At 44.4% G+C, this 24558-nt stretch overlaps 1 protein-coding gene across 3 annotated transcripts in view; it reads right to left on the bottom strand.

Annotated features, from left to right (window-relative positions):
* Window positions 1-3760: 3760 nt before the first annotated feature.
* The window catches only part of TSPAN2 (tetraspanin 2), a 38749-nt gene continuing 17951 nt past the window's right edge, over window positions 3761-24558 (bottom strand). The window contains exons 3-8 of one of the 3 annotated variants that reach the window (XM_068965964.1): window positions 14474-14571; window positions 13225-13299; window positions 11739-11837; window positions 10333-10404; window positions 7023-7106; window positions 3761-3826 (exon numbers count right to left, since the gene is read on the bottom strand). In XM_068965964.1, the coding sequence (XP_068822065.1) occupies window positions 3761-3826; window positions 7023-7106; window positions 10333-10404; window positions 11739-11837; window positions 13225-13299; window positions 14474-14571 (494 nt within the window). The remainder of the gene's footprint in view (window positions 3827-7022; window positions 7107-10332; window positions 10405-11738; window positions 11838-13224; window positions 13300-14473; window positions 14572-24558) is intronic. The other 2 variants (XM_068965966.1, XM_068965965.1) reach the window with 2 other exon arrangements.

Raw genomic sequence — 24558 nt, 5'->3', positions numbered from 1 at the left:
CAGTCACTCAGTCGTGTCCAACTCTTTGCGACCCTATGGACTGCAGCGTGCTGGGTTTCCCTGTCCATCACCAACTCCTGCAGCTTTCTCAAACTCATGCTCACCGAGTCGGTGATGCCATCCAACCATCTCATCCTCTGTTGTTTCCTTCTTCTCCTGCCTTCAATCTTTCCCAGCATCAGGGTCTTTTCCTGTGAGTCAGTTCTTCACATCAGGTAGCCAAAGTATTGGAGTTTCAGCTTTAGCATCAGTCCTTCCAATAAGTATTTAGGACTGATTTCCCTTGGTATTGACTGGTTGGATCTCCTTGCAGTCCAAGGGACTCTCAAGAGTCTTCTGCAACACCACAGTTCAAAAGCATCAATTCTTTGGTGCTCAGCTTTCTTTATAGTCCAACTCTCACATCCATACATGACTACTTGAAAAACCATAGCTTTGACTGGACAGAACTTTGTTGACAAAGTAATATTTCTGCTTTTTAATATGCTCTCTAGGCTGGTCATAGCTTTTCTTCCAAGGAGCAAGAGTCTTAATTTCATGGCTATAGCCACTATCTGCAGTGATTTTGGAGCCCAAGAAAATAAAGTCTGTCACTGTTTCCACTGTTTCCCCATCTATTTGTCATGAAGTGATGCGACTGGATGCCAGGATCTTAGGTTTTTGAATGTGGAGTCTTAAACCAACTTTTTCACTCTCCTCTTTCACTTTCGTCAAGAGTCTCTTTAATTCTTCTTAGCTTTTTGCCGTAAGGGTGGTGTCATCTGTGTATCTGAGGTTATTGATATTTGTCCCGGCAATCTTGATTCCAGCTTGTGCTTCATCTGGCCTGACATTTCGCATGGTGTACTCTGCATAAGTTAAATAGGCAGGGTGACATCATCCTTGACGTACTCCTTTCACAATTTGGAATCAGTCTGTTTTTCCATGTCCCATTCTAACTGCTGCTTCTTGGCCTGCATACAGATTTCTAAGGAGGCAGGTAAGGTGGTCTGGTATTCCCATCCCTTTAAGAATTTTCCAGTTTGTTGTGATGCATGAAGTGAAGTCACTCAGTCGTGTCCGACTCTTTGTGACCCATTGGACTGTAGCCTACCAGGCTCCTCCCATGGGATTTTCCAGGCAAGAGTACTGGAGTGGGTTGCCATTTCCTTCTCCAGAGGATCTTCCCCACCCAGGGATCAAACCTGGGTCTCCCACATTGTAGGCAAGCGCTTTACCATCTGAGCCACCAGGGAAGTTGTGATCCATGCTGCTGCTGCTGCTAAGTCGCTTTAGTCGTGTCTGACTCTGTGTGACCCCATAGACAACAGCCCACCAGGCTCCCCCGTCCCTGGGATTCTCCAGGCAAGAACACCTGGAAAGTTTACTACTCTTTCCTTTTTTCATCAATTGTTTGGGTTGATTGATATTAATAGTTAGACATTTAGATAAGTTGTATGAAGGTGTGGATAAATGTATAACGGAATTTTAAGATAAATCAAACAAGCAATTGCAGCACATAGAAAATTTAATTTGAAATAACTTAAAATATTTCATCAAGATGATTTGATTCAGTGTCTGGGTACCACACATTTAAGAAAATGTTTGGGTCTGATCTCATATTAGTTCAGGTAAACAAATATAACCAAAAACTTATATATGTGCATATATATTTGTACACATATATGTATACATGTGTTTATATATATACATGTATACATATATTCAAGTTATGCATATATATTCTATATATGTAGAGAGAGTCAAGATATATATGTATATAAGTTTACTCTCACTCAGAGGTTAAATTCTCTACTTTTACTCACGGCACATATTTTAGAAAAATTACTCCCAAAAGTTGCACTTTAATTATATACGGAACAAATCTCTACTCTTCCACTTTTAACTAGACTTCTTTAAGGTTAATTCAGATATAGAATGAAACTCACTTTTGTTGAATCCCAGAGGAATCTGAGCTGGAAGAAACCTAAGTATACCCTGAGGCTTGTTTCTTGTCTTTAGGCAGATGAATGAAGTAAAGCCACCAAGAGAGATGGACTGATTGTTCTTTACTTTCAGAGCTCTATTTCTCAACTACCAGCACAGGAACATCTATTTCATGAAGTGATTTTCTTAAAACAATCTTTTTGTTACCTATGGACACAGCGAAGTAACTATGCACAATCAAATTTTTAGCTTGCCTCCAACTGGACTTTCTTTCTAGAAATCTTCTTCCATGGTTATTAGCAGTAGCAAGTATGGCAGGAGAAACGCAGTTCTCCAAGGGAGTGAGATTATTTCAAATGGATAGGCCTTTTCAGCAAAATGTTTTGTGAAAGTTTCTTGAAGTGTACACTTCCCTTTAGTGCAGACCCAAAGACTTGTGTTCTCACATGAGTATAAACTTAATTGGGGGTTTCAAAAGTCCCCTATACTTCATTTTTGTATGGCCTTTTAAAATGTAAATTTAAAAAAATCTATGTTTTACTAGATCCAGCAAGTTGTTAAAAATGGACATACATGTCAATTTAGATTATAAATTTGGGATTACAGTGAAGCATCAAGACCATAAAGAACACAAACATTTTATTTTTATAAAGAGACTTGCACAGAAGGAACATGTTTCTGTTGTGTGTGTATTTTTATTTCCTTAGCTTGTCTCTGTTGTGTGCACAAAACTAGGAGAGGATGTTTTCCTTTATTTTGGTTTAGCTAAGGATGCTCATGATATAATCTATTTTAAGTGGTGAAAACTTGTAGTTCTTAATCTATAAAGAAGAATTCTCTAGGTGAATAAATAAGAAAAATACAAAAATTAGGAAAATATGTAAACTCAAGTTATGAGGTATTTCAAAGATACAGTGCCAGTAAAAATTTTCTTTCCCACAATTTGCAACTGCCAGATCTCTTGCTTTAGTCATTCTATGCTTCCACCTGAAGAAACACAGAAAAGTTTGAGATCAAAGCCCTTTTGTGGATGTGAGGGTGGCAGTGGTTCAGAGAAGAGTCAGAAAAGGAAAGTAATAAAGCAATATTTAAATGTCTTTATATAAGAACAAAAATATTTCCTTAAAAAGTTGTTAAAAGGTTTTCCTTTTAGTCCTGAAAGCACTCAGTTTTATAGAGCATGTAATTGTCTGTGTGACACTCTTTCCAGAGTGAAGTTTTTTTTAATACTAGGAAAGTATGACTTATTCAAGTTAGATTTTCCACGCTATATTTAGTTTTACAGGTGTATTTAATCCTAAATTCTGGGGAGATTACACATATAAAAAAAATCCCAGGAAACCCTTACACCTAACCCAGACACAGTCGCTTTTACCCCTGCACCATGATCTCTCAATTTCTGTGGCTTATTGCTTCCATAAGTTAGAAATCCCTGAATTCTCTGTATCTTACTTTCTATGGCTAGTGTCTGAGAAACTGACTTACTATCATTTGTCTTTTAAACAGCCAAGTTTCTTTTTTCAAAGCTTTTTGATCTTTTTCTTAGAGTTAAACGTGCTCACATACCAAGATTCAGGAATTCCCAGCAACCAGATTTCATTATGCATATACCAGAAACACACAGATCACACATGAACATGCTCTCAGTCAGCATACATAGGCATTCATTAAAGGTACAAACCAGTCTTGAGCCAAACACACATACATGTGCAAATGTACAATTAACAGCAAATTATTTTAGATCCTAATGTCCTTTGAATATTAAAAATGAGCCAGGAGACAGCCCCTGTGACATCTGTATACTCTAGATTACACTTTTCATGTAGAAGTAGCTTCATATCACATCTCGTGAATTTCGTATCGCACAGCAAAGGACCATGCTGAATACCATGCCAAAGATCTGAAACAGAAGAAACAACTTGTTAATGACTTTCAAATGATGAAAATTGATTTTTAAAAAAAGGCCAGCAAACTGCCTGCATGTTTAACTCAAGTTAACAAGTAATTATAGCCAATAATTACTGGTTATAAGTGGCACTTTTATGTATGATATATAATTATGGCTACTGGTTAAGACTTCCATTAACTGCTTAAAATACATTCCTATTTTATTATTGTTTTAAAAATAACAAGACTCTGCTCTAAGAAAAGGCATCTATTTCTAGCTTATAAGACTGTTCTTAATAATTATAAAAGACTTAATACACTACTGGGTTTAGAATTTTATATTTCAGGTTAACCCCAGATCTCATTTTTATTTTTACTTTGGAAAATGTGTTTGTGGTAACCATTTGTTGTTTAAATACACTTGTGGTCTAAATAATTTTCTATTGCTGGCAAAGCTTTGAATTTTTGCAACACTGACCACATATTAAAAAATGGAGCATTTTGGGACGTTCCTAGTAATCCAGTGGTTAATACTCCAGGCTTCCACTGCAGGGCGTGTGGATTCATTCCCTGATCTGAGAACTATGATTAAGATCCTGCATGCCATGCAGCATGGCAAAAAAAAGACAACAAACCAAAAAATACTGATTCATTCAAAAAGTGGAGCATCTCTTCATTTCCAGTCCATTTTTAAGTGCAAATGATTCTTAATAAAGCATCATTATTTATCTCAACAGTTTCACCAAAGCATAAACTGGGGTGTTTGAACTATGGCATTACTGATATCTTTTTTGTCTTGGATAATTCTCTGGGAAGCTAAATATCTGGCAAAATCAATAGCTACTTAAATGGTTTGAACAGAAGGATGCCAAAAAATCATTTTTGTCTTCAATAACTTCTACAATTTTGTAGAGTCTATGAAACGCTATGTGTAGATGTGATATTTATAAACTGCTACCAATGTTTGTTCAAAGAAATTAGTATCATAACTCTGACTCTCTCCTCAGTCTCATCCTACATCAGACTAAGACCTATAAATGCTGGGTTTAAAAAGGCAAATGTTAAAAATAAATAAATCAATAAAAAGGCAAGTGTTATCAGTTTTTGGAAGGGAAAAGATAGGGAATAACCGGGATCGGGACTCCAAGCTTCTGACTGACAGAATTCAGCACTAGGATACGGCCGGGGAGACACCTAATGGCCATTTTGTTAACTGATTACACGGTAAAACTTACCTTATGAAGAAAAGAATTAGAGAAGGAACTTTAGGGGTGCTGAGTCAAGATGGCCAACAGAGGGCATTCCTCCTTTTCCAAGGTTGTGAGGCTGGGTGCAACCCCTACTTAAGCCACACTGTACCCCTACAGTCTCCCCTGCCACTGTCGTGAGCCAGGGGTGACCACTTTCAGAATGTGCAGTCGTTGAGACTGTAAAATTGTTGGCAGGGTCTATTTGATACTTCTGTTAATGCAGATCTTTTTCAAATCTTCTGCCTCAGAACTGTCCTTGGGAAGCCACAAACTAGTCATCAGGCTAGCCCCAGGGTGGGTGGGGAGGGCCCTGAGAGAAGTCCCCAGATAGGGATGTCCTCAGCATAGTATTTTCACCCATTGCCCTAGGCCTCTGTGCTCTAAATACAAGAAAGGAGCAGAGATGACTGTGTGTCCCCTGAGAACTGCCAATTCATTAATTTCCTCACAATTCCCTTGCCCTTGCCTTAGCTTAGACCATGAATTAACCTACATAGGAGGACTAGAGGGTAAGTCTATCTTGTCTGCTCAGCTGTTCAGTCATGCCTGATTCTTTGTGACCCTATGGCCCACCAGGCTCCTCTGTCCATGGGATTTTCCAGGCAAGACTACTGGAGTGGGTTGCCATTTCCTCCTCCAAGAGATCTTCCTGACCCACGGATTGAACCCACATCTCCTGTGTCTCCTGCATTTACCTTCTTTACCACTGAGCCACCTGGGAAGCCTGTCTATCTTGAAGTGAAAGTGAAAGTAGCTCAGCCGTGTCCAACTCCTTGAGACCCCATGGACTATACAGTCCATGGAATTCTCCAGGCCAGAATACTGGAGTGGGTAGCCTTTGCTTTCTCCAGGGGATCTTTCCAACCCAGGGATCGAACCAGGGTCTCCCGCATTGCAGGCAGATTCTTCACCAGCTGAGCTCCCAGGGAGGCCCCAAGTCTATCCTAGCATTAGCTATTACTCAACCCCTGGACAGTGGAAATCACCTCTTTAGGGGCTTACCTAAATCTTACTTCCCTCCCACTTTATCTTCTACATTGAACTACATGTCCTTCCAAACCTGGGTGGCTCCCCTCTACCTGAAAGGATAAAACCCGACCTATCAAAAAGTCACACAAAGAACTCAATTATGTGGACCCTCCTAAACCATTCCAGTGTCATCTCTTGCTACACGTACCATAGCTTTCTGACCCTGTCGACTCTTGTACAGTCTTCTTTGGGGCTCTAGAGGTACTGGGCTATTTGCCAGTGCATGGGTACACTATGCGTCAATTCACACTTCTATATATGCTTTGCCTGGGCCCTGGGTTTGGGAACACTCATTACATTCAGGTCTAGCATTTATCGACTGCTGCATTCCAGACACTTTATATGAATTAATTTCTAATTTTTCTTTACATCTATTATCCCACTTAATGTTCACAACAATTTTATGAGGTTGGTATATTAAGATCCCCATTCTGCAGATGAAGGAATTAAGACATAGAGAAATTAAGAAAACTTCCAGTGACCCCAGGGCTTGTAAGTAGTGCAGCTAGCAGCTGAATCCAGGGAGTGGGATGCCAGGGATCACATTGTTAATCAGCACATGGTGCTGCCTCTGAAGATCATAGGTGAGAGAGTTTAACCCATGTCATCTTCAATTTCTAACAAAGGAAGAGACTCGGAATTAAAAATCACTTGTCTAGTTTAAGCTTGATGGCCTTAAAATGGGAAGCTATTGCAACGATAAACTCAAAGTCATAATTCGTTTAAAATGGAGATTTGTATCACATTTTTAGAGAATTAAGTATTGATGGATCTAATTAGCTTTGTTCTTAGATATCCTGTCAAAAAGTCTTTGTCTTTTATGAGAAATCTCTCCGAAGACACTGCCACATCACACTTGAAGAGAAGTAAGATGCAAAGGTTCAAAGGCTTCTTAGGGGTCAAAGAAGGTACGTTCTAGAACTTTCTCACCGTGAGACCTGCGATTCCAATACCGACAATTCCGATGAGCTGGAGCTTAACACTGATTATGCTCTCAATTTCATCAATGCAATTCTGTTTTGGAAAAGAAAAGGTCAGGAATAACAACTGATGGTATGTCTGAATCATCCAATTCCAATCCATTCCTGTGAGAGCTGACCCATGTCAGCTTCTGGTCATATTTAAACCATTCCTCCTAGGTACTTAAAATCTCCTTTAGGTTCTGATAAACTGGGAGAAAAACCTAAGTTGGGAGAAAAAGAATAATACCCTCCTTTCGGTGGAATTTTCCTATTTAGGCCAATGGCTGCTTCAAAGCCCTGAAACCTAGCTGGAGGAAGCTATTCTGGAACATGAGGCATTTAAAAATTTGCAGCCTCTCCTTCCTTTCAGCAAATAAAAAATAAGTAAAATACACCTGGAATAATAGCCCCTTGTTTTGGGTTGCCATTTATAGTTTAAATGATTTTACATACTTTTAAAAAATACTTGGTCCAATTCACTATGCAAGGTAGGCATCACCTAGTGGTAGGTATGTAAGTAAGAAGCTATAAAGTCTCTACAGGTTCAAATTTAACAATGGAAAGCCAAGTGCTGGGGGCTGGAGGACTGTTTTCTTCTAGAGTGGCTGAGATGGATGGCCTTATTCTTCCATCTGTGTCCCACAGAGACTGGGCAGGGCAGGTCCAAAGAAACTTCACGGATGGGGGAGTATTGGACAGGGGCAGAATAGATCACTCGTATAATAATTGTAATTACTTTCTGCAACTTCTGTTTGGTCCTCTTAAATACAGAGGTATTCTTGTAACCCAAATTTGCCCTTCGGCTGCCCACGTCCTTTTTCTTGTCAATGATGAGCTCTCTCTGATACTTGCATAAGCTATATGAAACTCTTACCACTATCCTCACATCTCCTATCATATTTCATTCATTCATGGTTCATTCATTCAACAAACATTTCTCAGCATCTGCCTTACATGCCATGTCACTGGAATGGCATGGTAGATTTGGAGAAAATAAGACATGGTTTCTTTCACTGTCAGGGAGCTAATAGTTTAGAGAAGGCCATAGACTCACAAAAACAATTACATTGCATTCTGGTAAAAGTTCGAGAACCACTGCTTTAGATAATGACTCCTTTACTTACTGGAGTCAAGCCATAGAAATTCTTCCAACTTTCCTCACTGGCACCTATAAACTTACACACCCCATTCATCCAGTGCCAGGTACTGCTCTCTGCAGGGAGCATGCACGGCACACTGCTTCTTGTCACTGACCTTCTCTGTGGAAAGTTAACCCCTTTACTGACTCTGGATCTTATTCTCTCCTCACTTCTGGAAGCTCATACTGCCACTCATCTCCCTTCCTTCCTACACATTCAGCCTCGCCTTCTCCACTGACACTGTCACTTATCATGTAACACCATGCACATGATCTGCAGTCTAAAGCAAAAATCCCCTCTAACAGTGTCCTCCAGCTCTGCCTGTGTCCCCTTCTTTCTTCCACAGAAAGTTTCTTTCTGTGAAAAAGAAACTAAGAGGTAAAGTGAGGCGATAGGATAATGTGAGGACCGTGGTACAGATGCTTCTATAAACATTCTCATCCTTCCTTCCTTCTTTCCCACATGTTCTTGTGCTTTCCCAACTGCTTCACCAAAACTGCGTGGCAGATGTCATTAAGAATCTTCTAAGCATCAGATGCAACACACTATTTCCAGCCTTTATTTCCTTGTCCTCTTCTCAGCATTTGACTTTAGGGACAAGCCACCACCGCCCTCACTCTACAGAGCATTGTCTTTGACTTTCCCTCATTCTGACTCCTCCTACACAGTCTCATTCTGGCTGCTTGTCCTCACGTGCGCGCGCTCAGTCACTGAGTTGTGTTCAACTCTTTGTGATTCCATGGAATGGACTGTAGCCCACCAGGCTGCTCTCTCCATGGAATTTTCCAGTCAAGAATACTGGAGTGGATTCCATTTTTTGCTCCAAGGGATCTTCCTCCTGACCCTAGGATCAAACCCTCATCTCCCATGTCTCCTGCATTTCAGGCAGATTTTTAACTACTGAGCCACCAGGGAAGCCCACTTGTCCTTAGCTTACCCCTTAAATGATAGTACTTTAGCCCACCTCATTCCTTATTCTACATGCTCCCCTGGGCATTTCCATCCGCTCCTAGGCTTTAGCTATCACCAGCTTGCTGGATTCTGACACCTGTGTCTTCAGCTTAGATTACCTGCAAACGTCACAGGTACCTAGTGTGCAAACTTGACTGAAACTGAAGCTGTCAACTGCTCCTTTCCCTCTGTTCACCTCTCTTAGTGAGTGAGCCTCTGTCTACCCAGCATGAGCCCAAAGTCTCAGCTTCTTACCTTTCACTCCCCACCCTCATCTAGTCAGTCACCTAGGGCTGCGGGTTCTACCCTGGACATCTCTGAGTCTGTCACGTCCTCTCCCTCCCCTCTGTCTGTAACTTGGCCCTCATCCTCTCTTACCAGGGAGAAAACAAGCGTCACCTCCATGGCCTTCCTCCATGAATCTCCAGCCTTCTGTTCTACCAGTCACACCCCGTCACCTGAGTGCTTCTTCTACAATGCAAAACCGATTATGTTCATCCTCTACCAAAAGCAACAGCTTCCCTCAAGTTCCAGGCATAAAATCATGCCTTTGCCAGCCTTTCCAAAAATGTCCCTTGCCATTCCCTCTGGGCTCCCTATTCTCTTGCAGTCCTGGAATTTCACACTTTCATGTTTTCTGTTCCTGCTACTTTCAGGACCTGGAATGACCTCCCCTTGTTCAAACTTGGCTCAAGAATCCCATCCATGGTCCAGCTTTCCTGACTCCACTGTGCCTCCACTGTATGCTGGGCAGATACTGTACTCTGCACAGAACCAGCTCCCTTGACTAGTCTGTGAGGCCACTGAGACAGGGACCATCTGCTTTTCATCTTAGAGTTTTCAGAGCCTGGCATAGTGCCTGTCGTGTAGCATTTAATAAAGGAAGCATTTATCACTGCCATGACCCCCATGGAAGACACTCATGGGGCAACATTCTTAGAGTGCACACCCCTGGCCTTGGTGAGCTTAATTAATGCCACTCTATTTGCATTATTACCGGCAAGTCAGCACACCATTATTCCCCAGGGTACCAGGAGATTGGGACTCAGCATTGCTTCACTTGTTCTATATAGAATAAAACTGAGGCTAGAAGCCACTGTGAGAGGACCTCCTAGAATCACACCCTCCGTCCTGAGAAGAACCATCTTAACACCACACGCAGGATAGGAATCTGGTAGAGAAGCTTACCTTGTGTCCTAGGAGCTCCTTTGGGCAGGTGGGTTGGACCTGTTCAGAGCTTTCTTTTCCACAGCACTGAAACTAGAAAGTCAGAAAAGAGCTTTTAGGGACGGTATTGAGAGGGCACAGAGGGAGAAGTAGCAGTTACAAGTCTGGGCCTCTCTGTAAAGGACTGGGATTGCTGAGGCCGCAGAACATCTTTGTCACCTGACATTGCAACCCAACAGCCATTCTGGGGAGAGTGTGGTCATATGGTCATGCTGGCAAAGCAGAAAAATGACTTCACCAGTGTCCACCTTTAATGACAGGAAGCGACTGAAGGCAAGCCAAACAAGGCAAGAAGCTGAGAGTGCCTGTGTAAACTGCTGTTGTTAGACAGGAGTTGGGTCTTTAGATTTTTCCTTTTGGCTTTGCCGAATGGCTAATGTCTTATGAGCTTCAGGAAAGGCTCATTAACTAAAGAGAGCCCGGAATAGAGAGCAGAAGTGACCACAGAGAACCCCAGGGGCTAAAATACTGCTGCTCAAAGACTGGCCAGCCAACAGGTATCCTGCCTTAGGGCTGCCCTTCAAAGACAAAGGAACTTGTGTGCTGTTTGACGTCCTTGGGGTGGCTGTGGCTGAACAGGATAAATGGTTGGCAACTTCCAGGACAGACCTGTGACATATAAGAACTGGGCTACCTGAAAACACCTGGCCAGGAGCTCACGGCTGCTTCTCTGCATCACAGTGGCTGAGAAGTCAGGACACCATTGGCCTGGCCCATCTCCCCCGGAAGTCGTTCTCGATTAACCGCTGGCAGCTGAAGAGCACTACACCGACAGCACGTTCCCACAGCACGTCCTGGGAGAAACGGCACATGCCTCCCTCACGTACCCCTTTGTCTCACAACTGGGGGAGCTGAGTGAGGATCAGGGAAGCAAGGAACTTGCTCCAGGTCATGAAGCTGTTCTGTGGCAGAACTGCAGCTAGAGATAAGCTTTTCTGATGTGAAGGTCATGGTTGTTTCTGTTACACCGCAGGGCCACTCTTGACAGAAGCTGGTATTTACTTTGCCTCTGTGGGTGCATGTCCAGACCTCCTCTTGTCAACTCTGTGTTAGACCTTTTTCTCTTATAGAGTCTACATATAATGCAAACGGTGACTCCCATGAAGGCAGAAATACAATGCTGCTGCCCGGCTTCACTCAATTTATTCTTATTTTTAATCTAGGTGATTAGAGAGAACCTAGCTGTGCATAATATTTGTTGCTGTTCAGTCGCTCAGTCATGGCCAACTGTTTGTGACCCCATGGCCTGCAGCACGCCAGGCTTCCCTGTCTTTCACTATCTCCCTGAGTTTGCTCAAACTCACGTCCATTAAGTTGGTGACTCAGTAATCTTTAGAAGATGAAATTTGAAGGAAGAAGCCCCTTACCGCTGAGTGGAAGGTGGTGAGAGTCCCGTTCCCCTTTTCCTTGTCTCTAAGGTAATCATTATAAGCTTCTTCATACATGGTCTGAACATGTCGTATTGCCTGAAAAAAATATCAGGAAAACAAAGGGACATGAGTGGGAAGTTTCAAATGTTCTCCTTTCCTCAAGAAAAAAGCCCTCTTCCCCATCCTTCAAGAATATGGCCTTTCCATGTGTTTATGTGGACTTGAGGGTAATTCCGCATATATGGACCAGATTGCAGGTTCTAGAATTTCTAAGATGCTTCTGATGGAAGATAGACTAACCAAAAATAATTTTCACAGAATAGAAAGATTTCTTAGAGTGGAGGTTCTCAGCCCTGAATGGACAGCAGCAAAAATGGAACCCCAGGTTCCTGGGCCCCACCCAGGTGATTTTGATGCGCAGCCAGGGTAGAAACCTATGCATTCTTGGGACTCTCTTGGTAACAAGTAGTCAAATCTTTTCATGACATGGTTTAAAAGGTGTTCATGACCAAGGAAAACTGTTTCAGCATTTAAATACCATAGAAAATGCAGAGAATGCCTTTTCTAGTGTAACCACATGTGACCCCCAAATCCATAAGCTCTCAAGAAGTCATAGGATCCAATTCCTCCAACTTACATATTTGAGGTTAAAGGAATTTGAGTAAACTCCAGGAGGTGGTGAAGGACAGAGAAGCCTGGTGTGCTACAGTCCATGGGGTCCCAAAAGAGTTGGACATGACTTAGCAACTGAACAACAACAACTTCAGAAAAATTCCAGAGGAGGTGATATTTACTCATTCTATATATTTACCATTTTAAAAATCTAAAATAAATTCATAAACAGATTTGATAGCATGTGAATTTACATGAAATACAGGAAAACTTAAGATTCCATTCTTCCTCCTCTTCCATTTCACTCCTCTTTGCATGTTTAAGCCTAAAAAGTTCCCTTCGTCTGTGGGTTCTTTTGATAACCTCTCCTGCACACCTACAGTTTGAGCACAAATCTAAACTGGCTTCATGGGCACCCAGAAGGCAGACTGTAGTCTTTGAGGTTGACCTGTCCTCTGCCCAGGCCAAACCCCTAAGAACAAAGGACAGGTGAACAGGGATGCGAATGTGTGTTCTCCCCCATCCCTACTTCTCACACCTGTAATCTAGCTCCTCCCACATTCCAAACGGGATCACCTTAGAGATCCTTTTGTTACAAAAACCCATAGATTCCTTCATGTATCTAATGAAAGCAATTAACTACCTCCCCAGGAATATATGTGCACTTACATGTATGTACACACACACACACACACACACACCTGCTTAAGTCTGTACCACATTTCTGGTTAAAAATTCTGCATAAAAGATAATTCTGGGGGTTATTTGGCTTTGGAATGTCACTGTGGTTGTCAATATTCTCACGTCTTTTGCCATAAAGAGAACATTTTTAACCATCATTAAAGAACATTTATAAGTAACATTTACTTACTACATCCTTGCCTATGAAAGCAAATACTCCAGTGGTTATTTCAGCAGCAAATATCACCAATAGGCAGGTAAAAAACTGTAAAGGAGAGAAAATACTAACTTCATTAATTCAATAACCTTTTCAATTTATTTAACTTCTTAAATTCTAATTCCATTTGAAAAACACAGTTATTAGTTTGAACAGAAATATTACAGAAGGAAGCATCTGATCCCTTGGTCCACTTGCAGTTTGTTCACTCAGTAATTCATTCAGCAATCGTTTATTGAACATTTGTTATGGGCCAGGAACTGCCCTGGGCACTGGGTATACAGTGGTGAATAAGAAAAGATCTCCGTGTCTCTGCTCTTCTGGACATAATATTAATAATAGAAAGAGCAGGAAATGATGAATGAGTAAGCAACAGAAGAGTAAGATCATTTCAGAGTGATATAGAAATCCCACCACCTAGAACAGTGCCTGGCACCCGTATGTTCAGTGACTGCTTGATGAACAAAAGAGGTTCTATAAAGATATAAAATCAGACCAGGAGACAGAGAGTGACTGGAAGTGCTGGATTTGGGGAGGAGGCGACCTGAGACCGCATGCTCTAGATGGATTCTCTGAGGAGGAGGGAGTGGAGGTGAAGGGTGTCCTTCCGGACAGATTTCTGCTCTGATCTCGTGGGTCTGCTCTGATTAAACTAAGTTCAGTGATAAAAACAAGACAAAAGATGCTCCACAACAGGGGAGAAAGAAAGAGTGGAGAACTGAGGAAGTGAGTTAGAAACCTTACCAGGCAAGAGACCAGGAGAAGTGGCCACAGTTCAAACATCAAAGATTGCAGAGAGCAAGGAGAGGCCGCCTAATAAACCTGCTGTTTCTGATGCCTCGTGGAGAGATACAAAAACCTCCTTCCTGCTCCTCTTTTTCCTTTGGTCACACTGGCATTGGATGGATAGCAGTTAACTGCAGTTTTCCCTTTTTTTTTTTTTTTAAACAGAGGCTGCTTGTTAAAACAACCACAAGAGGGATGTTGGCTTAAATTATTGATCTCAAACAGCAGTACTTTTCCTGTAGATAACAGTGTTTCCCTGACTACAGGAATCTTGTAGCTGCTTCAGTCACTGTGAGGTATCATCAGTCACTTTTCCTCCCCAAACATCTTTACACTAAGGAACTAATTTTTTTTTTTTTTCATGCTTTCCATAGACATAGGGACAAAGATAATGCCCAGTTCCAGGCCAAGTCCCTCCCCATCTCTCCCGACTTACAGATCCAAGAACACACTGAGACTCCCTCGTGGCTCCACAGCACCCGAAGAAGCCCACGGCCATCATCAGGGCCCCTGCTCCAACCAGCACATAGAGCCCTGTGGGCAGAGGACAGAGAAGATGCTGACCAGGCAGGCCGGGCTCTCTCCCCAGCACCAATGCTGCCTGCCTGGCCTCCCTCACCACCACCCCAGGCATCCTGCCTGGCAGAGCCTTCAGTTGTTAATACAATAAAGGTTAACCCTTGGGGAGTGCTTCCCGCTGAGCGCTTCCAACACCTGCACAAGGATCCTGAGAGGGAGGGGCTACTGTAATCCCCAGGGAACAAAGAAAGCTTGTGTTTACAGAGGTGAAGGAAGCCGCTCAGGGTCACACAACGAGCAAAGACTGGCCGGTGCATCTGTTCCACAACTCTCAGTCACCTCCAAGTGCCTCCTATCTGGCTGGCACTGTACCTTCCAGCCTCCACTACGCCTGTGAAGTGAGTGTTAGCGCCATTCATAGAAACAAGGGTGGTGAGGAGCCAGTGCCAGAGCTTGGACAAGAACCCACATCTTCCTAGGAGCCCGTGGTCTCTCGCGGCACTCTGGAATTAGTAGCTGTCCCCACCTTGTGAGAGGCCCTGAGGACAAAGTGTCTGGGAGGGGAGAGGGCTGTTGATCTGCCCAGGCAGAGACAGGGAAGCAGGGAGGAGGTGGGGCAGAAGAGGGAGGCTTTTAATTAAGGAGAGGGGTGGAAGACACGGTGATGAGGCAGCAAGGCTCTGTGTGAATGATAAACTTTATAGGGCAACACCACATACACAGGACACATGCTAGGTTATACATGTCACAAGAAAAAAGCTGGTGAGGGGAGGTGATAAGGTAATATGCACCAACAGTATTATTGTTAATAGACTTAGCTACATTTGCTTTAAGGGCTTCTTTTCTCCAGGAACTATTCTAAGCACTTGGCACAAATTTATTCATTTAATCTTCATGAAGCAGGTACCATTATTATCTTCATCATTCTTTTTTTCTTTTTTTTTTTTTTAAGGCAGAGGAGCTGGGTCCCGAAAGTTAAGTGATTTGCCCAAGATCATAGAGCTGGGATAAAAATACCCATCTGCCTCTAAAGCCAGCTCATGGCCATCAGCCCATCCTGCCTCCCCAGCAATAACAGTGGCCTCAATTTGAGTGATAATTGTGCTCAGTTCTAAAGTCAAACCACAGGAACAGCTGTTCTCACAGAGAAAGAAAAGGGCAGAAATGTTCTCGTTGTGAGGGAAAGAAGGGCAAGCCAGGTTCTGACTTCCTCTTCTGATCCTGAGATAAGTTAGAACACAATATGGGGTCTGGAACTTGGCTTGCTTAGAATCCCATGCCCATTGCCTCAGCTCTATTTTCTGCATTTTATTCATGTGAGTCACCTGGAAACCACGCCCATCCATGAGGGTGCAGGGAGTTGGCACGCCACCCCTGTGGGGAAACCCTGAGGCTGGCCTGCAGGGCGCCTCTGGGGCCCCTCTGGGTGCTGACGCTGGTTTGTGGGCAGACCTCGCTCTTCCCTGATGAGAGCTGAGCAGCAGGCCTGCCGCCTCCTGCACCACCCAGGCTGTTTTCGGCCCCTTTCAGAGTCAGGGAAGCCCTGTTCTTCCAAGGTCCCGAGACAGGTATTTATGTATTTCCTGCTAAGCAGGCTCAGCCACTTCCTCCTTTTTCCTTTTCCCTAAAAAAATAATTTCATGGGGAATGGATGTCATAATGAGAGAAATGAAAACATATTAAAAATAATACTACTGTTGGCCCCACTGCCTAAATACCTTATTGTTCTAAAGAATTTCGTCACTTTTCAAAGCCCTTTTATTTCCATCTCCTCAAAGCAGTAAGTAAGGCAAGTATTTTACATATTTCTATTTCTATAATGGGGGTCAGGGCAGCAAGAGGGCTCCAGGCAGGACACACAGGCCCGAAGCCCTGATTCCACCCCATTGAAACTGATCCCTCACAGAACATTTCCTGGTTGGGCCACCTCATTGGATGGATTTCCTGCTTACGATGTCCATTGCCTCTTCACTGCTTCACGATACTGTCTACAGATCCTGCTTGGAGTCACAGCCTAGAGACTGGACCCCCTGGGATCCTTATCCATCCTACACTCCAGTCACATAGGAATTCATCATGATGAAACTCAGCCTGCGGGTTCCCATATATGTCTTTCTCATCTATAGGTGTTAAATCCTTGAACAAACGTTATTCACCCTCCCTAGAATACGCCAGGAACAAGACAGAGTTCCCAGTCAGTGTTTGTTGGATACGAGGATAAAGGGAGGGCAGATCAGATTGGAAATTTTGGATGGACTGTCTACCATCACCTATCTTTGCTTAGAGATACATGCTGGGGCTACATTTCAATGAGCATCCAAGAAGCCACCACATGGCTGGGCTCTCCTGAGTCAGGCAGATGAGGACTGGCTGCACAGCCTGCAGAAAGGCTCCTGAGAGTGTGCAGCCTAGGAGGGAGGGGTGCTCTTGAGGAGGCTCGGGTACAGTGGACAGAGGCACCTGCGTCTGAGGAGGACAGAGCTGCTCCCCACTGTGAACAAGCTCACTCAGCCCCTTGGCCTTCTGAAATAAGAGCTCCCTTAGAAAATATGCTTATTTGTACAATATTCCATTCTCCCAGTGGTAAAAAATCTGCCTGCCGATGCAGGAGATTTGGGAGACGTGGGTTCGAGCCCTGGGTCAGGAAGGTTCCCCTGGAGTAGGAAATGGCAACCCACTCTAGTATTCTTGCCTGGAGAATCCCATTGACAGAGGAATCTGGTGGACTACAGTCCATGGGGTCTCAAATAGTCGGACACGACTGAGCACATACACATACCCCATACTCCATTCTTAGGCTATCAGAATCACAGAGCTCAGAGCAAACACCCTGAAACTAACCCAGCAGCTCCAGTTCCCGAGGCCTCTCCCTGGCAAACCTCTCCCCAGCACACCTCCTGTGCATGTGTGCCCACAGGACTCAGCCCCATGCCAAACGAGCACTGCTGGTTGGAGTTGATGTGAAAATCAGACGAAATTCTACTTGTGGCAAAGGTCTTGGGCCTGCTGAATCCAGTTTCAAATCTGGGTGTAATACTCTGCACACCATGGGGCCACTTGTAACTTCCAAGGACACCTTATCCTTTTTCTGATCTGGCCCTCAAACACAGCTGTTGAATGGATGATAGATTGATTGGCAGGCATACTTTAACTCCAAGATGCTTTCTGTAAGTCAGGAAGATCCGCTGGCGAAGGGATAGGCTACCCACTCCAGTATTCTTGGGCTTCCCTGGTGGCTCAGCTGGTAAAGAATCCGCCTGCAATGCAGGGAGACCTGGGTTCAGTCTCTGGGTTGGGAAGAGGCCCTGGAGAAGGGAAAGGCTACTCACTCCAGTATTCTGGCCTGGAGAATTTCATGGACTATATAGTCCATGGGGTTGCAAAGAGTCGAATATGACTGAGCGACTTTCACTCACTTTCTGAGTGTGGGAGCCCTTTTGCTCCCACAGCAGCTTTGTGACAAGGGGATAACCTATACCCAATCCCCTATGCTTCCCGAGTACTGTTTCCCTTAGTTTGAGAAAGAGAAAACATTTTGATATTGGATTTTTAGCATTAACAGCTGGGCCTTGCCATGCCAATGATCTCAAGGTGACATGCTACCACCAATTTCCTGACCATTCCATCACTTGTCTCTGGTTTCAGATCCTTATTTCTAAGCTGGAAGCATCATTCCAAGTAGTACAGAAAGGAGACAGTGACCTCCTAAAAGCCTTGTCTGAGTCAACTCATTTTTAAATGGCTCACCTTTTAGGGACTGAATAGTGGCATGGTCATCAATTTCAGTGACTTTTTGGCAGCAGATGATTTTACATATCCTTCTAACAACCGTTTTTCATCTAAAAATATTTTTCTCTGCTTCTGTGCAACTTTCCCTCCCTCCTAGCTTGTTGTGGACACACACAATTATATATGAATTTAGAATACTGGATGGGACTTAATTTATGGAGAAAGTTAGGACTTGTGCGCTCAGTTGCTCAGCTGTGTCTGACTCTTTAAGACCCCATGGACTGTAGTCCGCCAGGCTCCTCGGTCCATGGGATTCTCCAGGCAAGAATACGGGAGTGGGTTGCCATTTCCTTCTCCAGGGGATCTTCCTGACCCAGGGATGGAACTTGTCTCCTGAATCAGCAGGCGGATTTTTTTAAATCACTGAGCCACTTGGAAAGCTGGGTAAGGACGTGCGTCCTCGCTAAAAAACAATAGCAGCTGTTAGTTATTGAGTGCTGTTGTGGGAGTTTAACATGCCTGAGTCATGGAGTCATTCAACACTAAGAGTGACCACCACCACTCCCGGGCCTCAGGGGCTCTGAGTCTGTACTGTGCCCCTGACGGGCTTTATCTCAGGAGCCTGGCGCCTGAGCAGCCTCGGTGCTGTCAGCTAGTCTCTCGCCCTGACTATGTGGCATCTAAACCACTGCAATATCTCCCCTTCTACTCTCCCAGCAGCTGTGCCTCCCGCAGGCTGACTCCTCCCTTGGCCTGCCCTGCAGTAAGAACAGCCGCTAATACTTATTGAGGGCTCACTGCACGAAAGTACCTTCATAGGTTAAATCATCTCATGCGCACATCAGCCCTGTGAGGTATGTAGAAGTGGTATTCATATTTCAGAGGGGAGAAATCTGAGGCACAGAGAGGTAACTTACCGACGATTGCACAGCTAGTAAGGCTCGAAATGAACCAAACCCGGGACTCTACTCCAAAGTGCGCGCCCTAACTCCTATGCTGCACTTGCAGTAGGAACCAGAAGAAAGGTGATTTTCTTAACTAGAAATCTGTAACTTTTCACTGGAAGGACTGATGCTGAAGCTGAAACTCCAATACTTTGGCCACCTGATGCGAAGAGCCGACTCATTGGAAAAGACCCTGATGCTGGGAAAGATTTAAGGCAGGAGGAGAAGGGGAGGACAGAAGATGGGATGGTTGGATGGCATCACCGACTCAATGGACATGAGTTTGAGCAGACTCTGGGAGATCATGAAGGAAAGGGAAGACAGGCATGCTGCAGCCCATGGGGTTGCAGTCCATAATAAAACAACAACAATAAATGGCAGGAGGGGTCTTTTTCTCCTTCCTTGAGAAAAGTGCCCAAGGAATATAACACTGATGATTTCTGGGTTTTCCCCTCAAAGCATTTTCTGGGGTGGGAGTCAGAAATCTGGGCCTGCCAACTGTGTCTTTAGGTAAGTCCTCTTATTTCTGTTTTGTTATTTGCAATATGGCAATAATTATCTATACTTAAGTTCTTGTAAAAATGCTTTGGAGAAATTGTGTCAACAGTGTAAGCTATAGCACATGTCTGTTTTGCAACTACTATGAATCTCAGGTACAACTAAAAATTGAGAAGTAAAAAATATTACCAGAGTGAGTCAGAGTCTTTAAAAAGCCCCAGAACACTCAGCACTGTAACGCTTACCTTACACATGACAACTAGCCACAATCAAAGCCAGGCTCTGCAGCTCTGTATTCGCGGAGGGACAGCCACAGACAACCTGGGATTCCAGAGAGTGAGTGGCTGAGTCTGAGCAGGCTGCTCCTTCCCCTTGGGGAAGAACCTGCTGATGCCCTCCATCCTTTGCTCACAGACATGACTTCATGTGTTCCAGCCTTCTGAGGGCCCAGGGAATCTCTCCCCACCCTGTGTCTCTGGAAGGAAGATCCCTGTGTTGTCTGTATCCCTAAGGGGCAGCCCCAGAGAAAAATTGTAATGAGAGAGCAGAGTGGCATGTTAGTGGAACTTGGAAGACATTGGGGGTTTCTCCCAAGAGTGAAGGAGACCAACATGAAGAGGGTCTGGGAAACACCAAGTTACCTAGCCTTTCTTGTTGCCAGTTCCATTCTTGCTAGGGTCTCCCTTCTCCACCCTAGCAACCAGTGGTTGTGATGCCCTGGGTCAGCCTCCAGGTCCTGACCTGAACTCAGAAGTCCCTGAGAAGAGGTGGCAGGTGTAGTCAGCCTGACTGCCCTGGCTCCCTGGCCTCATTTCTAACTCCCCTCACAGCTGGATCCTCTCCACACTGGTCCCTCACTATGAAGTCAATTCCAGATCTTTATTATATGAAGGGACATTCTCTCCACCACCAAGGAGAAAGACACAAGGGTCCCAGAAAAGAAAGTATCCCCCTAGAGGAGGAAGTGCGTGTGTGCTGTGCTAAGTAGTGTCCGACTCTCTGCGACCCCATGGACTGTAGCCCACCAGGCTCCTCTGTCCTTGGGGATTCTCCAGCCAAGAATACTGGGGTGGGTTGCCATTCCCTTCTCCAGGGGATCTTCCTGACCCAGGGATGGAACTTGTGTCTCCTGCACTGGCAGTTGGGTTTTTTTTTTTTTTACCACTAGCACCTTTTGAACAGTGATGTTTGAGAAAAATCTTGATAGTCCCTTGGACTGAAAGGAAATCAAACCAGTCAATCCTAAAGGAAATCAACCCTGAATATTCACCGGAAGGACTGAAGCTGAAGCTGAAGCTCCAATACTTTGGCCACCTGATGTGAAGACCTGACTCATCAGAAGAGACCTTGATGCTGGGAAAGATTGAAGGTGGGAGAAGGGGGTGACAGGACAAGATGGTTGGACAGTATCATCGACTCAATGGACATGAGTTTGAGCAAACTCCAGGAGATGGTGAAGGACAGGGAAGCCTGGCATGCTGTAGTCCATGGAGTTGCAAAGAGTCAGACACAACTGAGCGAATGAACAGCAACAACCACTTGGGAAGCCCCAGAGGAAGAAAGATTTCCTACAAAGGGTGGCAGTCATCTGCCCAGAAGCAGGGAGTTACACCACGTGCCTTCCTGTGGTCCCTCTCAGGGGAAGGTTGTGTTTCTTTAAGAGCACTTTAATGGGCCAAGCTTGTTCTCCAGGGCTCTTTAACAAAGTGGTGATAAGAGTTTAATGTGCTGATTGCTCTGGAACCTATTCTGAAAAGAAAATACACAATTCAGTGCACAGTACCTAGGGACATGTAGTGAGATTTTCCAAAAACTGGGCCTGCTTCTTCTTTAAAGTCCTATTACCTCATACTGTTTGCTATGCAAGTCCATAAAATGGTATCCTGGTACATTTTTTCTTTTCATTTTATTACCAGCAATCTGGTATCTTTCCTAGTCGGAAAATTATTTATTGAGGAAAGAAATATCAACTTCTGTAAACACGTATATTGCTCTTTCTATTTATAAGAAATATTTGAAGTGGAGAGAAGGTTCCTGACTTCACAAGGACATTTTCTTGTTGGCACTCATCAGAGAGACAACACAGGGAAACAAACAGAACAAGCTCAGGCCTGGGTATTGGCAAAGCTGGAGCGAGGGCTGAGCCCCATTGTGAAAAGCTGGAAAACCACAGCTGACAGCCAGCCTCCCTTCCCTGTCTGTTTCACCCCCTGGTCCTTAGTCTCCTTATTCTGTTCAGTGCTAAGACTCGGTGATAACTCTCTTCTCTGAACTCTGAGCACTGACCATAAGCATGCTCACCACCAGCCCTTCACGGGTGACTTAGAGAGGGGAGCTGAGGAGGAAGCAAGGGTGGCAGACCCATGCCCACATCCCAGGCCACCAGGAACAAGCAGGAAGGGTTCAGGCCTTGTCGTGGGGGCTGTTGTTTTTCCCACCCTGAGTTTACCTCCTCTTCTTCTCTGTTAGACAAAGAACCTCCTTCACTCTCAGTCCATGTGGTCTGAGAGGGCTGACTTGCCTCAGCTCCACGGCAGGTGTGAGGCCCAGGCTTCAGCCAACAAGCCCGTCTCAAGCAGCTGGCCACAATAACTGGTGTGGGAATGGGCGCTGGACCCAAGACCGCCAACGACAGTGAGACCCAGGACTTTGGTTCAGTCAGTTGGAAGGAGAGCACACTGTTGCCAGGGTTACTTGGGAGATGGTACCTGGAGCTGTGGGTGGGTGATTTATCAGATCTAGGGGGAATCTGCCCCAGACCGGAGGCACAGGAAAACAGAGCTGAGAGACGGCTACAGACTGGATTCTGATCATATCACTTGTGTCCCTAAGATGAGTATTAATCCTGATGTTTCCATTATGAGTCAAGAAATTTCCGTTTTGCTCAAAACAGTTTGAGTCAAGTTTCTGTGATTTCCAATTGAAAGAGTCCTGACAAATACGTCCACAAATATGTGACATTTCTTGCATCTTGGGCAGTTCGTATTGCTTTACTTTAGATTTGGAAATAGGATCAGGAATGTTTGTTTGGAGCTAGTTCACCCTCCTACTCAGCTCAGGAATCTCCTGTATGGATAGAAGATCCATTTGGATTTTTGGTTAAATACCATTGTATCAGAGGGGTCACTTTCTATAGAAGTCTGCTCAGCTTCTTTGATTTATCAAACCATTGATAAGTTTTTCTTTAGTTGGACCCAAATCTACCCCTGTGAAACTGCTATCAGTGCTTCATTTCTGGAGGAATACAGATAGAGGCTACTCCCAGACTGGCCTCCATCCTTCTTTCCACACCCCCATCCCTTCTCTAACCCAGCAGGGTCCCTGACTTCTGTAACTCAGGTTTCCATCTGAAAATCATGAGTTGTGACTTCTATGCTTGACTCTATCACTGCTACCTTTTTTTGTTTTGATTCCTCCTGTCCCTGAGTTTAACAATGTTTAATAATAACATTTAATAATGCTTAACAAACTTTCTTGCCCTTCTGTCCTTTTCTTCACAATTCCTACTGCTACCACCATGGGTTATGCCCTTATTTCTTCAGGTCTGACTGTATCAGTAATATAGCATGGTCTTTTTTGTCCTCCCCTCTCATTCCAGAATAATCTCTTTAAAATACAGTGTAGATTGACCGTGAAAGTGAAAGTCACTCAGTCGTGTCCGACTCTTTGTGAGCCCATGGACTATACAGTCCATGGAATTCTCTAGGCCAGAATACTGGAGTTGGTAGCCTATCCATTCTCCATGGATCTTCCCTACCCAGGAATCGAACCAGGGTCTCCTGCATCGCAGGTGTATCCTTTACCAACTGAGCTATCAGGGAAGCCCTGTAGATTGAGTGTACCCTCCCCCGAAGTCTAAACTATCTTTCTATTGTTTCTTTTGTTTTTAAAAGTTGTATTATTTATTTACTTTTGGCTGTGCAGTGTCTTCGCTGCTGTGTGGCGCTTTCCTCTAGTTGTGGAGAAGGAGGGCTACTCTCTAGCTGCCGTGCACAGGCCTCTCTTGTTGTGGGCCACAGGCTCTGGGGCACACGGAATTCAGTAGTTGTGGCACTTGGGCTCCAGAGCACAGGCTCAGTAGTTGTGGTGCATGGGCTTAGCTGCTCAGAGGCATGTGCGGTCTTCCTGGATCAGGGATGGAACCCATGCTTCTGCAGCGGCAGGTAGATTCTTTACCACTGAGCCATGAGAGAAGCCCCCTTCTATTGTTTATTAAATTAACTAGCACTGACATTCAAGGCCCTCTGTATCTGTCTTCCCTCCCTCCTCAACTTGTCTAATTGTAATTCCTTCCATGCCCATATGCTTTACATTCTGGTAAGAGTTATCTGCCCAGCCTAGGCTTGCTAATCACTGTCCCATAGGCATGCCTTGTGTCCCAAACCTCTTCAGTCCCTAGTCGTCCCCTTTTCTATTGATTAAGGTTGGTCTTTCATACCTAACTCAAATCCTTCTTGCCTCACCAGTTTAGAATGACCCCTGATGCACCAACTGCAAATGCCACTAAGTTGGCACTTAGTTATACACTAGTTTCTCAGCCTCAACTTATCACATGGTCTACATCAGCTTCCCACTCCTCACCCCTTTCCCACTGCGGGAAGAAGTCTGCACTACCCCTCCCATGCTGAGGTCTCTGCCCAGGGAAGCTCTCCTGCCCCCACTCCCTTCCCTGCCCTCCCCACCTCACTCTGCTTCACTTCCCCTCCCCTCTGCTGTCCCTAGTCATGGAGGGACTCAGAGTAGCCCCTCCACACCTTGAGCTGTCTCTCTTTATTTTGAATTAGGTATCTCTCCCAGACAATTTAAAATATACAAAATCACAAATACACAA

This window comes from Capricornis sumatraensis, chromosome 2 (assembly GCF_032405125.1).
Source record: "Capricornis sumatraensis isolate serow.1 chromosome 2, serow.2, whole genome shotgun sequence".
NCBI classification, from domain to species: domain Eukaryota; kingdom Metazoa; phylum Chordata; class Mammalia; order Artiodactyla; family Bovidae; genus Capricornis; species Capricornis sumatraensis.
Note: the sequence above shows the minus strand (reverse complement) of the source record. Positions and strands in the feature narration are given on the sequence as shown.